We start from the raw sequence: 17,203 nt of genomic DNA on the forward strand, positions 1-17,203 counted from the left end.
TGCTATACAGACAAATCCGGGCAGGAAAAGGAACTAGGACTATCACTAGACTGTGAAGTGCCCATGGTCAGGGAATGAGCAGCTGGATTTTCTGGTCTGGGAGACGAAATGGGGACTGAGCTACGCTTGATTAGTGTATGATCTACTAGGAAGTGATACATGCCTCTCTGAAGAGTTCTTTTGAGCACAATTTCCTTGGTGTTCAAGTCCTTGACAAAATAGAAACTCGGGTGAAACTAAAAAAATATCGACTTATCTTGAGCAAACTTAGACACACTGAGAAGGTTCTTGGTTATGTTAGGGACATGTAAGAGATTTTTGAGTTGAAGTTGTCTAGAAAATTTAGTTGAGTGAGATTTAAAAACACTTTCTCCAATGTTATGAATATTAACAGCAGTACCATTTCCAAGCAAGAGAGTTTTACCTCCTGTGTACTCAATGCTTATGTTGAGATTGCTCAAGTAATTGGAGAAATGATGTGTCACCCCCGAGTTAGGATACCAACTTGAAGAATGATTAGAAGCATAGCTAAACTTCGATGGTGTTCCAACTGAGAAAGAAGCCGATGGAGATCTAGGCACTGACTGGACCAGATTAGCTGATGGATTGAAGAATCCATGATTCTGTTGTTGTGAGGAATTTCCTCTAAACTGGACTTGTGGAGGTGCGAAGTTATGCTCAAATCTGTGCCAACACTTTGCAGCAGTGTGGCCTGGTTTCTCACACAATTGGCAGATGATTTTGTTGTTGCCTCTGCCATAGCTTCTTCCACCTATGCCTCCTCTGTTGTGTCTTCCTCCAAAAACTCTTCCACCTCCAGACTCATATCCGCTATTGTTGAAACTTTGTTGCTCCTTTTTCTGACCAGGTTGATGCTGGACTAGATTGAGTGAAGGCTGCGACCCATCTAAGATTACTGAATGAGTTCTGGTAGACTCCATTCTTGATTCAAAGCTCAGTAGAAAGGCACTAACATCTCCAATGCTCCATGGATCTGATCTGGAGGTAACTGCACAGATAGCAGGATCATAGTCTTGTCCAAGCCCTCCTAGAATGTGAAGAACTTGTTCTCCCTCTGAGATTCTGCAGCCAACTGATCACAGCAAGTCAAAATAGGTTCTCAATCTTTCCCAAATAATCAGTCATGGACATCACTTCTTTCTTCAGATTCTGCATCTGCTGCCGATATTGCATAACCTTTGATGTTGAGCGGCTTGCAAAATTAGTCTCCAGAGCACTCCATATATCTCTGGCAGATCTGAGTCCAACCACTAAGGTTAGAGCATTTTCCGATAAAGAAGACAGCAGCCATCCAGCCACTCTTCTATCTTTTCTTTGCCAAGTTGTGAACGCAGGATTTACCACCATGGACTCTCCATCTCGATCAACAATCATCTGTGGAGGCGGTTCAGTTTCTCCTGTAACAAAACCTTCTAGGCCATAGCCATACACAACAACATCTACTTGTAGCTGCCACATAAGAAAATTTCCATCAGTCAGTTTAACTGAGATAGGGGGCAACTGAGAGAAGATTGGTGGCAGTGTTGCCACTGGAATAGTTTCATTGACTTCTGCCATTTTTTGAGTAATGAAAGAAAAGAAAAACGAAGGGCAAAAGAGCTAGGATCAAAGAGATCCTGCTCTGATACCATGAAAAGAAGCTGCGGAAGCTATGCAGACACACATACTGAAGATATGTTTAGAGAGAGAGAGCTCAAATCGGCATTTTTCATTTGTTTCAATGTCACAAGATACAATGCTTATATTCTTAATTCGAACCATCTAGAACCTTGCACTAATATACTTTTTTATGCTAAGTTAAACATGTTTCACTTTCTTAATCAAAACCGACTCTGCAAGTCCTTTCTCTTATTTACTTCATTGAGCAACACGTCTCTCCAAGTGCAATGGTGGTCCTCCACCTTAGCTGGCGCGCTCGGCTCATTCACAGCTGTAACTCGTGCGAGCTCTCGGATTGGTTCTTTTGGCGCAACGGCATTTGTCCTTTCTTTTGTCTTATCTATCGCCTTGGCTTGTTTATCACGTGCTTCTCGCTTTGCTGCCATACACTGATAACCATGGCTAGCAACCTCAGCATTGTACGCAACAGCTTGATCAACTCGGTATACTGCGACTTAATCAACAACTTGATCAATTTGGCAAGCAACAGCTTATCAACTTTGTCAGCAGTAGCTCGATCAACTCGACATGTAGCGGCTTTATCAACTTGGTCAGAAGCGGCTTGATCCAGCCTCGGCATGCAATGTGAGCGTCGCCACATAGTGGCTTGATCAACTTTGTTAGCGGCGGCTTGATCATCTCTTCTAACATAAGGTAGCTAAGTGTAAACAAGTGTAGTTCAAATTATTGATGGGCTATAGCCTATGTGGAAAACAAATAAAATCATCGTAATATACACAAAGTCACAAACTCTCAATTTGATAGGATTTATGTCGGTACCTTTCGTTAATGTGGTAAAAAAGATGGCAATTGTAGTTGTTCTACTAGCCACTATATTGCCTACTATAGTTTTAGGAGCACAATATTTTTTTTTGTCTTTATGAATAATTGAATAGTCACAAAAACTTTTCAAACTTAATTCGATTCATCGAAAAGTAGGTGTCTTTCTTTGATAAAAACCATAAAAAAGGCAAGAAAAGGTTGAAAAAAATTCACACTAGTTTCTTTTGTCATATTCCTAGGGTGAAAATTGAGAGAATTATATTTTTAATCCCTAAATTTGCTATAATATTATTTGCTGTCTAAAATATAATCTCGCTAAACTTTGATGTAATTTTTTTTTTCATATTTTGAATTTTGTTGGACCAAAATGCCCTTCAACTTATAAAAAGAAGAGAGAAAAGATGAGATAAAAAGTAAATAAATTTGACAAAATACTCCTTCAATCTCATTTTAAGTGAATCATTTTTTATTCTGCACGAGATTTTATGGAGTGTTATTTTGTGAGTTAAGTAGAGAGACAATAGAGTAAGAGAAAAAATAAAGCGGAGAGAGTAATGTTGCTATTTTAAGGAATGTTATTTAGAGTGAGGTGTTAATATAGTAATTATTAGGGGTTGATGGACATTTTGGTAATAAAAAAAGATCAATATGTGAAGAAGTCTTCCACAAAAGTTCAGAAATGTATGACAATATTTTAAAAGAATATGAGCTGCAAATAATATTATAGCAAAATTCAAAGATTACAAAAGAAATTAATTTTACCAAATACGGAGTATATAACTCCAGAATACAGAAGTAGTACTATGAAAATGGAGTATTGTATTTTTTACCATTATCTTCCATAAAAATCCTTCGAAAATTACTGCTGCCATCATCACTAACATCTCGTACAAATTCCAGTGTATAATGTGCGTATTTCTCGGAAAAAAATATTCTTAGAGAATCCGAGATTCGCGAGTGAATGGATGATCCATTCCATGCCCTCCGATGAATTCAATTCCTCACCGACATCCTGCTCCATTACTAGCTCACCTCCTCTCCCTCTCTTTCATTCTTCTATCTTTCTAGATTCTCACCATATTCTGCTCTGTATCCGCCGCCGTCTAATCACGACGGATCTCACACACTAATGCTTTCTCTTTCTCTTCCCTAAACCACTGCTTGCTCTCCACAATTTCTGATCTGGGATCTCCAAAGGCGGAATCTTTTCTTCTGTAATGCCATCGAATCGGAATGTGCTCGTGCAATAACGAATTTTCTTGAATTTCTGTTTTGGGGAAGAATCTCAAATTCAATTTGAAGAACCTAGTCAATTAGATTCAGTATTTTATCAAATCCATATCAATCCGATTTCGTGATTTCCTCCTTATTTCTGGGGCGAGGGATTTTTATGGGGTGGTTGCGATGCGCAGAATATAGGGCTGTGAGGAGAGTGATACAAGGCGGGTGATGATGAGGCACAAAACGGTGGCGTTTGGAGGGGAGAGGCTGAGGAATAATGGGTTAGTGTCACGGTCGAGAATGAGGCTATGGATGATCAGAGCAACTACCACTGTTTTGCTGTGGACTTGTGTAGTTCAGTTGACTGCATTGAGTGAAACTTGGGGGCCTCGCGTCTTCAAAGGCTGGCCTTGCTTCTTGCACAAACCCGAGCCTGCATTCGGCCTTCATTCCTCGCCCCGTCTCCCTCTTCCCCCGAAGAGTGAGCCTTTGCTACTCCCTTATCTTCATTTGAGCTGTGTGCTGATATATTAGATTAGAGCCTTGTAGTTAAAGATGTTGATTAATTGTTGTTTGGTTATTGATGGAATGGTTTCTTTGTAGCTACTGTGTTATGCTTTGATCCACTTTGATGATCTTCTTTAACTCTTGATTTGGCATTTATGTGATGCATTGTAACTTGCAGTTTAGAATTGATCACCTAATCTATGGATGATTGTGCTGAGCTCTGTTTTCGATTCAGGGGACTATAAAAACAACGGTTACTTAATGGTTTCGTGCAATGGAGGGCTTAATCAAATGAGGGCTGCAGTGAGTTGCTTTTCTATTGATGAAACTTACATTGCGTGAACGTGTTTGATCCGCTTAAGGAAATCAGTTTTTTTACTAGCTTCGTTTGTTGGGTGCAGATATGTGACATGGTTGCTATTGCTAGGTCTTTGAATGTTACGTTGATAGTTCCTGAACTTGATAAGACTTCGTTTTGGAATGATCCGAGGTTTGCTCTCGCGACAAATGTTGGAATTTTAGGGCACATTTCACCTACCTAAAAGTCTAAATAATCATGGTCTGTGCACGTTTGCAGTGAATTTCAAGAGATATTTGATGTCGATCACTTCATTACTTCACTGAGAGATGAAGTTCGGATACTCAAGGAGCTACCTCCACGTGTCAAGAGCAGAGTGGAGCTCGGAATTATTCATACAATGCCCCCGATTAGTTGGTCTGATATCTCATACTACCACAATCAGGTCATCAGATTTGTTCATTTGTTGCTTTGTTTGATCGATTCTGTAATTCGATAGCAAGTATTGAGTGATACCTCTACCCCAATTCGAGCATGCAGGTTCTCCCTCTCATTCAGAGATATAAAGTTGTCCATTTGAATAGGACAGATGCTCGTTTAGCAAACAACGGTCAGCCCTTGGAGATTCAGAGGCTACGCTGCCGAGTAAACTTTAGTGCTTTAAGATTTACACCTCAAATAGAGGAACTAGGCAGAAAAGTAATCAAAATACTGAGGCGAAATGGCCCTTTCTTAGTGCTTCATCTCAGATACGAGATGGATATGCTCGCCTTCTCCGGTTGTACTCAAGGGTGCAACTCCGAGGAGGTGGAAGAGCTAAAGAGCATGAGGTGATTTCCTGTTGCTTTCTCTGCAGCCTGCAAACATTGTGTTAGCTACTACTAAACTCATTGTTTTATATCCGTTATTCATAGATACGCTTATCCTTGGTGGAAAGAGAAAGTCATAGACTCCGATTTCAAGAGGAAAGAGGGGTTGTGCCCGTTGACACCCGAGGAAACGGCACTCGTGTTGAGGGCATTGGATGTTGATCCCACAATCCAGATTTACATTGCTGCTGGGGAAATATATGGCGGTAAACGAAGATTGTCGACACTAATATCATCGTATCCAAATCTCGTGAGTCTCTTGTGGAAAGCTTTGTGTAGTTTTTAGTCTTTCAGGGATATCTTGTTGTTGTTATTCATCGGTTTGTCTGGCTATATTGCGACAGGTTAGGAAGGAGACACTTTTGGAGCCTTCGGACCTTATGTTCTTCCAAAATCACTCCTCTCAAATGGCTGCATTGGATTATCTTGTCTCGTTGGAGAGTGATATCTTCGTTCCCACATATGATGGCAACATGGCTAAAGTTGTCGAAGGCCATCGCAGGTACAATCTATAATGGTCCCGAATTAAAAAGAGGCACTCCGGTGCGTCCGTCCTAATAAAATCTTCATCTTGATTAATATACCCTAATTGGCATGGATGCACCGTACATCTATAGATCGAAACACATTATTGGATACGGGCTCGTATCTTGGCTTTTGATTGGATCCACAATCTTACACAAGTTTTTTCGCGAGGATTTGAGAGTGTTTGTTAACTTTGTTTGCAGATATCTCGGATACAAGAAAACGATCCTCGTGGAGAGGAGGCTACTGGTCGACCTAATAGACCATTACAGCTCAGGATCACTAAATTGGGACGAATTCTCTAGCGCGGTGAAGGCTGCTCACGCTGATCGGATGGGAAAGCCGAGAAAGAGATTGGTGGTACCCGACTGGCCTAAAGAGGAGGATTACTTCTATGCCAACCCTTGGGAGTGTTTACACACATCATTAGATGATGAGGAAGTGGTAAATAGTGTGTGAGTGTTTTTTATACAGGTCAATAAATACCATTCTTGTACAGAATTCAATTCACTCAGCTGCCTTTGTAACATACATTCAAATATAGATTAATGTTTTTTTTCTGCAGTATTGTTACTAAAGTTCTGATACATACAACACAAATACAATAAAATACTGTATACTCCTATAGATAATCCATATTTATATGCTTCAATTTTGATTAAGCTAGAGCAAGAGCAAGGGGAAAATTGCTCTATTTCCCTCTCTATTAAGATCAGTGGTTCTTGGGAGGATGAGATTTTGGCGGATGATAATCGGAGCTGAACGCCATTATTGTATCGTTGTCTTCTTCGCCTTCGGAAACTGTTTTCTTGCTCTTGGCCTTATCTGTCAGTTTTCTTGCAAATCTTTCAACTGCAGCAATTTCCTGCACATCATTTTTTTCTTATCAACTTGAATTAATATCACCCCAAATTCTGATTTTTGGAGTATAGTAGTATTAACTATTAACATAAAAAAAATTAAAAGTTACCCTTGGTAAACTGCTTGGTGTAGACACATGGCCTACTTTCTTCACTGAAAACACATAACAGAGCAAGAATTAGTATAATTAGGGAAAGATACATATAAATATAATCAATTGAGATAGTAAAATAAATGGAATTACCTCGAGTAGCAACTGAAAAAGAATTTTGCTGCACAGCCAGAAATATTATGTAAAGCAAGATTATAATTTGAAGGCTAAACTTCATTGTTAATTTTCTGCAATTTTTCCTTCAACTTTGATAATGAACAACACATGCAAAATAAGAGGAGGGTGTTGTGTTGGGCTATAAATATTTATAGTCTCAAATCAGAATCAATAAGGTCAAAGATTGAATATTGAATATATTTAAATAATGGGAGTTCATACATTGGAGAACTCGAATTTGATGTTCAAAGTTACGAGTTAAGAAAAGTGGAGTGAATGTGTCTGCCGCCATGCATGCAACGAGGAAAAGTAACTATTTTTTATATGTAGTTATCTTTCTTTTTAATATTCCCAAAACCCAAACTGAATCACTACTTTATTGAGATTTTAAGTTAATTATTCAATTTTTTGGGATAATTTTGATTTTATGTACAACACTATATATAGTACTACTACTTTTTAATGAAAATGATAGTTTTTTTCAAAATCAAACCACTTAAAAGTGACATTAATTTTCTTTGTCGCATTTATGTTCCTCTTTAATCAATTTCTTGAAAAGAAGACCTTTTGGGACAAATTCTGTTGGAGATAAAAATTTTATGGCCAAATATTAAAGTCATATACATGTAATATTGAAAGTGACTGGAAATAGTTCTCGCGTATGAATTAGTTGTAGAACATGTACGATTTCACTAGGTAATTTTATGAATTCAAAAATAAAAAAAATTATACTATCATCTTTGTGATTCAAATTAAGGACCATAACTTCACAATATAAAGTCTTGAAATGGTTCTTAGTTTAATCTAAGATAAAAGACTAATTTTAGTAAACGATTCAAAACAAAATATACAAATATTTTTCATGGATAAAGGTAGTAAAAAACTTATGTAAGGAGACGTGAGTATATATTTATAAACAGTGGTGGATCCAGAATTCGGAAGCGGAGGGGGTGGACATGACAATTTTACGTTCGGATAAGGGGAATTTAGTCGCACAGAGGGGACGATTGCCCCCTCCCGCCCCGTAGATCCGCCAATGTTCATAAAAGTAGTCAAACTAATTAACGAACTCGTTTTAATTTTTTTCAGTGAAGGCACTGATGAAATGAATGTGTAAAATAAAATTGATCGATCATATCTTATGATAAGAAGAAAACAAATGGGTGCAACAAAACATTTGTAACTTTTTTGGCAGTAATGTGCTGAACACAAGACCGTTTTTGACGACTTTATCGTACATTTCTCACTTGCCTTATTTGGATAATCAAACTTTAGTTTTCAACTAAGCTAATTAAATAATTAAGGTTGTGTGAATTAAATTAAAGTGTCAATTATCTACGTTTGCTCGGAACTTGTTCGGCTCTGGGCGGCTGGTGACTTGCCGGAGTACTCATTATTAGGATAATCGACTAATAAACACACAAACTATAACTCATTTTCTGAGCTACACTGAATAATTTTTATTTTAATTTATTTACTAAAGTCAATTTTTTATTTAAACGTGTCGCCATTATAAATTTTGGTCAAAAAGATCATGTTTGATACTCTTATAATAAACAAACCAAATTGATCCATTTTAGCCTAAAAAGTGTCTGAACCGTTAAATTTTGACGACCAACCCAATTTTGACCCAATTAGTTAACCAAATTAGTCGTCAATATTATAAATTTTGTTATATTAGTCCTCAACATTAATCTGTGTGAACTCAAACAAAAATGTGAAATTTTAGTTGGGCCCAAGATTCTGTGTATAAATTATGTGTCCAATTTTTATATTTTATTAACAAATTTATGGGCCCAAAAGTGAGATGAAAGCCCTCTTTCTTTAGTTTACATTTTTATCCTGGCCCTAATTTCGACTAACAAAATCCAGTATATATTTGCGAGCATACACCTGTGATAGCAAAACTTTGGTAGCAAACAGACGGTTTTTTTGTAGTGATATATATATATAAAAATTTAATCTAGCTATAAAAAAAAAGAATATAAAAAAGAAATGACAAACCTTGGATGATTGGATGATATTGATATTTGATAGGCACAAATAATACCAAAGGAAAATTTGTTGAAATGGAATCATTAATTCTTAAGACAAATAAATGAAATGGAAGCATAGAGTAGTCCAAAACCTGAAGATTAGTCATTCCTTGCGAAATAGTGAATCTTTATAGTCATGTTAAAAAAATTGAACAGTTTAATAGTTCTATTAAAAAAAATTGAACATGTGAATCATCACAAACGATTAGATCACTCACAATGAAGGCCTATCTCTGGAGTCCATCTCAGAGTCTATCTCCATTTTTTCCTGCCACGTCAGCATACACATCTCAGAGCATATCTCCCTGCAATGAGAGCCCATCCCAGAGCTTATCTCAGAGCCACATCATCATTTTTATTTTTATATATTTCATTTTTTAAGACATGATGACAAAAAAGGAGCAAATTTCATTAAAAAAAACATACTACATTAAAAAAATAAAGATAGATAAAAACAACAAGCACACATCAATCGGACTCAGGTTCCGACTCGTCATCCTCGTCAAGACCCATCTTCTTCTTCAACCCTTGGATGGTGTTCCATATGGACTTCTTCACAGATCGAGAATTAGATTTCATGTGCATGTTGATGACATTAACCAATTTATTCAATACATTTGCTACTGTAGGTCATACTTTAGTAACAGGACACTAACTCAAGTATTGTGAATTTAATTTGATGTTCTCATTGAGATAATATGTGTTGATCTTATGTGAATTGATGACACTATTTGCTACGACATGAGTTGAATTCTTGAAAGAGAACACAAATATGAAAGTGAAGATTAGGCAAGTGGTTGTGAATATCATTGTGGCTATAACCTACTGCTCCATAAGTCTTGCTGCAATGAATTTGAATATGAGTGAGTGTGTGCGCCAAAATGAAAACTTCACTTAATTTTGAAGATTTTGTCCTGAATCATAGTAACATACTGTAAAGATAAAAACACGTAGAGTTAGTTTATCGGCCAATATCGATACTAGAGCCGGTGACAAAGGGCTCGGTAGAGGCAGCTGATGAGGTACTAGCCGGAGCAAGGGCAGGTGCATAATACACCGGCGTCGGCATTTCCAACGGAAGCGTAGGCCCCTCTTTCTCCAAATTCAATACCTGGATCGCTTGTCGAATCGACGGCCTCCTATTCCAGTCAGGATGAGCACACCAAAGCCCCACTATCATCACTCTCTCCACCTCCCTCCCATCAAACTCCCCTTCCAGTCTCCCGTCCACCCCCGACACAAGTTGCCCCTTCCCATACAGATCCCACGCCCACGCCACCAACCCTTTCTCTTCCAAAGGATCCGTCGATCGTCTTCCCGTCGCTATCTCCAGCGCCACCACCCCAAAGCTAAACACATCCGATTCCTTGCTGGCTCTCCCACTCATCACATACTCTGGCGCCAGATACCCTAACGTCCCCGCTATCCCTGTGGTCTTGGGCTTGATCCCATGCTCCATCAGCCGAGCCAGCCCAAAGTCGCCTAGCTTCGCGTTGAAGCTCGAATCCAACAATACATTGCTCGACTTAATGTCCCTGTGCACCACGCACTGCTCCCATTCCTCGTGGAGGTAGAGCAGTGCGGATGCCAATCCCTTAGCTATACTGTATCTCAATGTCCACTGTAGACTTGACATTCTTCTGAATAGATGACGATCCAGGCTTCCATTAGGCATGAACTCGTAGACGAGCATGAACTCGCCCTGGTCGTGGCACCAACCGATCAGTTGCACCAGGTTCCTATGTCGCAACATGCCTATGGTCTTCACCTCCGCGATGTATTCCTTCTTACCTTGCCGAGATCCCTTGGAGATTCTCTTCACCGCGACCGGGATATCTATATCCACGAGGTGCCCTTTGTAAACGCTTCCGAATCCTCCCTCTCCTTGTTTTTTTGCTTCGGAGAAGTTGTTTGTGGCCGAAGCAAGCTCTAGGTAGGAAAATCTTCTCGGCCCGGTTGCTCTCTCAAGATCATCATCTCCTATGGATATTGAGTAAGCTCTGTTTCGGGTTTTCTTTGCTCTTCGTTTCTTCACTAACACGTATGCTAATACAGTAACGGTTAGTACCATAACAAACGCCCCTACAGATAAACCTACAATCAGTGCTATTTCGGTGTTATTTTGACCAGTTTCTTTAATATCTAAACTCGAAGTGAACTCCCACGAATGAAGAATGTGGCGTTCGACGTTGGAGCCGGTGGCAGCCGAGATCCCAACCGTGGCCCATTGAGGTAGAACTTCCTTGATATCCACTTGATAAGAAAGGCTTGAATTAGGGGCGCCATTGTAGCTCCAGAAGACGGTTAGGTTCGTAGCGGCCGCGATGTAGACGATCCAGACATCCGCGGCCTCTCCGTCGTGTAAAGTGACATTCCACGGCGTGGTGACGGAGGAGGCGATGGAGTTCTTGTTGATCCCCACGTGCTCGTACGGTGGGTCCCAACCGCCGGAGTTTGGCAAGGAGTCGAACTCCACGTGGAGGATCTGGCTCCGCGATGAGCCCGTGGTGGTGGTATTGAAGAGGCCTAGGAAGCCGCCCCCAGAGTTTGGCGGGATCTCGAACCCGACAGGAGCGAGGAAGAAGGCGAGGCCGTTGCCGTGATTTCGATTTCGCTGCGTGTCAATGGTGAAGGAGAAATGTGTGGTGAAATCTGCGGAGGAGCTGGAAGAGCTCCACAGAGGCACCTGTTTGCCAATTGAAATTAAAAATAAAATATAACTATCTCGTATCAGTGTAAAGAGATAACTGAAAACTACTTTATAAGTGTTAAGATGGAACCGTGTATTATCACCTTGCCGTTGTATATAACTCGGCCGACACGGAAGATGTAGTTGACCTTGTTGAACTCGATTTTTCCGACGGAGACCATGGCGTCGCCTTCGAGGAGTATGGTGGTGTCATCGGGGCTGAAACGGGGTAATTGGAAGTTGAGAGAGAGAGAGAAAGGGGCGAGAAAGAGGAGAAAGATGATGAGATGTCCATGTGCAGAGGCAGAGCAACATGTGGCCATGGTTATGGCTGATTATTTGGTTTTTCATGGTTTATAGATAGGTATTCTGTTATAAATTAGTCTTCAATATTATAAATTTTGTTATATTTAGTCCTCAACATTATGTTGTCTGAACTCAAACAAAAATGTGAAATTTTAGTTGGGCCCAAGATTCTGTGTATAAATTATGTGTTCAATTTTTATATTTTATTAACAAATTTATGGGCCCAAAAGTTAGATGAAAGCCATCTTTCTTTAGTTTACATTTTTATGCTGGCCCTAATTTCGACTAACAAAATCCAGTATATATTTACGAGCACTGTACTAGCAAAACTTTGATAGCAAACAGACGGTTTTTTTGTAGTGATATATATAAAAAATATAATCTAGCTATAAAAAAAAGAATATAAAAAAGGAATGACAAACCTTGGATGATTGGATGATATTGATATTTGATAGGCACAAATAATACCAAAGGAAAATTTGTTGAAATGGAATCATTAATTCTTAAGACAAATAGATGAAATGGAAGCATAGAGTAGTCCAAAACTGAAGATTAGTCATTCCTTGCGAAATAATGAATCTTTATAGTCATGTTAAAAAAATTGAACAGGTTAATAGTTATATTAAAAAAAAATTGAACATGTGAATCATCACAAACGATTAGAGCACTCACAATGGAATGGAGGCTATCTCCAATTTTTCCTGCCACGTCAGCAGACCCAGAGCCTATCTCAGAGCCCATCTCATTTCCACATCATTATTTTTATTTTTATATATTTCATTTTTTAAGACAAGATAATAAAAAAGGAGCAAATTTCATTAAAAAAACATACTACATTAAAAAAAATAAAGATAGATAAAAACAACAAGCACACATCAATCGGACTCAGGTTCCGGCTCATCATCCTCGTCAAGACCCATCTTCTTCTTCAACCCTTTGATGGTGTTCCATATGGACTTCTTCATAGACCGGGAATTGGATTTCATGTGCATGTTGTAGAGGCCCACCATCGATTGTGCTAAGGCGGCATGACCCAATTCATTGTTAGCCTGGACCGGTGCGGATTGGCCATCCATCCTGCTGGACTTTGCCTTCCCCTTCTTCGCTTTTGCCTTCGCTGCTTTCACACCCATTGGGAGATGATGAGTAGGCTCAGTGGGCGATTGGTCCTCTGACAAGTCTATAGGGTCCGGTCCGCCGCTGCTATAGCTCCCGGAGATCGTCAGGCGTGTCCGCACCGATCTCGTCTGCAACGCCTCCGACATACCCGTTCTGAATTTGGGAAAATCCTTCAGTTGCTGATATGTATCCTAATACTTGAATCCTTTTGAGTTGACAGTGGCCCTAAACTCCTTCAGCGACAACTCTTTGATGGAGAATTCGTTCTCTCCGCTACGCATTTCCCTCAAGTGGCCATCGTAGATACTAGGGGTGAGCAAAAAAATCGGAAACCGAATATCCGAACCGAACCAAACCGAAATTTTTAATCAATATTTGTAGTAATCAATTTTCTAAAATAATTATTCAATTAATTATGGTCTCTATAATTAATAATGTCTAATAATGGATAATAAATCTCAGTTTAGTTAATCAATTAGTACTAATATTTTAATCCCGTTTTTGAATGGCTGAGTATATATGTTATAACTAGTGATAACAATATTATTAGTTACATCGGACTAATATCATATGCTGTTTCAATTTTTAAAAAAAATCACCAAACGTCCCCAAACATTTATTTAATATCGGTAAAGGACTTTTCCAATTTAAAAATATTTTGGAATATATATATATATATATATATATATAGGGATGTATTCATTTCCTTTTCCTATATTTCCTCATTTTTCCTTCTTAATATCAGCCATTAGATTAGAGAAATGGACGGTCAAGATCAACATTGGGTAATTAATCCCGTGTTGCATTATTTGTCCTATTTTGTGCATTATGAGGGTACAATAGTAATCTAATAATGGCTGGAAACCGCTATGAATAATGCACCACATGGTCACGAGTAATGCATATAATTAACTATATAATGCACAATATGTGAACTGCAATGCATACGAATAAGATGTACCATGTTATGATGTTTGGACACACGTTTCTTGTTTCCCCTAAGGGTTTAATAAGCTTAGGGGCTAGGGTATAGTACGTAGACACGTATGTAATCTTCACATGGTAACGAGTAATGGATATAATTGACTATATAATGCACAATTTGTGAACTGCAATGCATACGAACAAGATGTGCTGTGTTATGATGTTTGACACACGTTTCTTGTTTCCCCTAAGGGTTTAATAAGCTTAGGGGCTAGGGTATAGTACGTACGCATTAATAACAAATTATAAAACGATACGAATAATTCACCAAATTGTCACGAGTAATGGATGTTATTAACTATATAATGCACAATATGTGAACTGCAATGCATACGAATAAGATGTACCATGTTATGATGTTTGACACACGTTTCTTGTTTCCCCTAAGGGTTTAATAAGCTTAGGGGCTAGGGTATAGTACGTAGACATTACTAAATGCATGTATGCAATCTTCAATCCGTTGATTAACCCATATACACAATACCTCTAATAATGCATAATATACTGAGATAATGACAATTAACAGCTACATAATGCACTACCTAAACCAAATAATGCACATACGTATATTCCAATAACAACAATTTGTTAGTAATGTCTACGTACTATACCCTAGCCCCTAAGCTTATTAAACCCTTAGGGGAAACAAGAAACGTGTGTCAAACATCATAACATGGTACATCTTATTCGTATGCATTGCAGTTCACATATTGTGCATTATATAGTTAATAACATCCATTACTCGTGACAATTTGGTGAATTATTCGTATCGTTTTATAATTTGTTATTAATGCGTACGTACTATACCCTAGCCCCTAAGCTTATTAAACCCTTAGGGGAAACAAGAAACGTGTGTCAAACATCATAACACAGCACATCTTGTTCGTATGCATTGCAGTTCACAAATTGTGCATTATATAGTCAATTATATCCATTACTCGTTACCATGTGAAGATTACATACGTGTCTACGTACTATACCCTAGCCCCTAAGCTTATTAAACCCTTAGGGGAAACAAGAAACGTGTGTCCAAACATCATAACATGGTACATCTTATTCGTATGCATTGCAGTTCACATATTGTGCATTATATAGTCAATTATATGCATTACTCGTGACCATGTGGTGCATTATTCGCAGATATCAAAATGTGGCAGTTACTTTTCCGTCAAATGTCAATAATAACCCTGTAATGCATACAACCACCTTCTATAATGCAACACGGAACCAGTTTTATAGAATCAATCTGATCCGTTGATGCCTTAGATCTAACGCGTAATATTAAGAAGGAAAAATGATCTAAGATGTGAAAAGGAGAATAACGCTCCCCTATATATATATATATATATATATATATATATATATATGGGGAGCGTTATTCTCCTATTCATCACTTAGATCCTTTATTCTTCTTAATAACGGTCCAGATGATCTGCATTATTACACTATAATGGTGCATTATTAGTCGGTGTGCATTATTCAACTGAAAATCTGCATTATTACACTATAATGGTGCATTATTAGTCGGTGTGCATTATTCAACTGAAAATCTGCATTATTAAATGACACGTGGCACCAATCTAACCGTCGGATGACAAAATCGTGGGGCTGAGATTAAAAAGAACAAAGAACAAAAGATACAAAAAGGAAATGAATACATCCTATATATATATAGGGGTGACCCCAATTTCCGTAATAACCCTATAACTAAATCTGGACCACACATTTTTAAAATCACGTGGTCTACATTCAAACTTAGCTTTCTTCATAAAAAAGGCGCAGAGGGTAAATATGTCATTTCGCTTATTTATTCTGAATTTCGCTCATGATAAAATTTACGTATCCAGATTTCGCATTTAAATACGTAAAATCTTATTTAAGTATCATTTTATCAGTCAAAAGTATCATTTTATCAATTCAGAGTATCATTCTATCCGACAAAACTATCATTCTATGCAATAAACCTAACATATATCATTTTATCATTTTATCAGTCAGTCAAAAGTATCATTTTATCAACTCAGAGTATCATTCTATCCGTCAAAACTATCATTCTATGCAATAAACCTAACATATATCATTTTTATCATTTTATCATTTTATCAGTCAGTCAAAAGTATCATTTTATCAACTCAGAGTATCATTCTATCCGGCAAAACTATCATTCTATGCAATAAACCTAACATATATCATTTTTATCATTTTATCAGTCAGTCAAAAGTATCATTTTATCAACTCAGAGTATCATTCTATCCGACAAAACTATCATTCTATGCAATAAACCTAACATATATCATTTTACCAGTCAGTCAAAAGTATCATTTTATCTACTCAGAGTATCATTCTATCCGGCAAAACTATCATTCTATGCAATAAACCTAACATATATCATTTTATAATTTACGTGATATTTGGCGAAATTCAGAAATTAAATGAGGGAAATGACATATTTACCCCCGCGCTTTTTTTTATGAAGTAAATCTAAGTTTGAATCTCAACCACAAGATTAGAAAATATGTGTGGTTCAGATTTGGTTATAGGGTTATTACGTGATTTAGGGGTTATCATATGATCACAACTATATATATATATATATATATATATATATATATATATATATATATATATATATATATATATATATATGGTTTTAATCTATGCAAAACCAGATTTAAATACAGAATCGTAGAACAATATCATGCGTATGGCATGTTTAGGTCATTGTTAGTTTATGTTTAGGTCATTGTTAGTTTATGTTTAAAAGGTATTAATGTCGATTCTCTCTCATTAAAATCGTCTCAAAATTTTAAATTAACGTAACTCTCTCGATTTAAATTATTTTTTTGCAAAAAATATATCAAATTAAAGATAATTTTATAAGGATTCCAACGAGATCTCAATTGCATATGTTCCGACAAATGCACAATGATATCTCAATATAAAATATCAATAAAACTGTGTTGATATTTTCTTGTCGTTGTGTTGATATCCCCATGCCATATTGTTGATATTTGTAATACACTATGTTGATATAAAAAAAACCCATGAAAATTATCA

At 37.5% G+C, this 17,203-nt stretch overlaps 1 protein-coding gene and 1 pseudogene across 1 annotated transcript; one reads left to right on the forward strand and one right to left on the reverse strand.

Annotated features, from left to right (window-relative positions):
• The first annotated feature begins 3,338 nt into the window (after nt 1–3,338).
• Nucleotides 3,339–6,447, forward strand: LOC121762104 (annotated as a pseudogene).
• Nucleotides 6,448–9,916: 3,469 nt separating this feature from the next.
• Nucleotides 9,917–12,088, reverse strand: LOC121759947 (L-type lectin-domain containing receptor kinase IX.1-like). The gene is made up of 2 exons (XM_042155529.1): nt 11,842–12,088; nt 9,917–11,734 (listed from the first exon to the last, which is right to left on the reverse strand). The coding sequence occupies exons 1-2, from the start codon at nt 12,058–12,060 to the stop codon at nt 10,010–10,012; spliced, it is 1,944 nt and encodes a 647-aa protein (XP_042011463.1). The 5' UTR covers nt 12,061–12,088; the 3' UTR covers nt 9,917–10,009.
• Nucleotides 12,089–17,203: the final 5,115 nt, after the last annotated feature.

The sequence above is a fragment of the Salvia splendens genome, chromosome 13 (genome assembly GCF_004379255.2).
Source record: "Salvia splendens isolate huo1 chromosome 13, SspV2, whole genome shotgun sequence".
In the NCBI taxonomy this organism is placed as follows: Eukaryota; Viridiplantae; Streptophyta; class Magnoliopsida; order Lamiales; family Lamiaceae; genus Salvia; species Salvia splendens.

Coding starts and splice junctions, on each gene's coding strand:
- LOC121759947 (XM_042155529.1), bottom strand. CDS start 12,060: ATGGCCACATGTTGCTCTGCCTCTGCACATGGACATCTCATCATCTTT. Junction 11,735..11,841: donor GAGTTATATACAACGGCAAG/GTGATAATACAC, acceptor ATTGGCAAACAG/GTGCCTCTGTGGAGCTCTTC.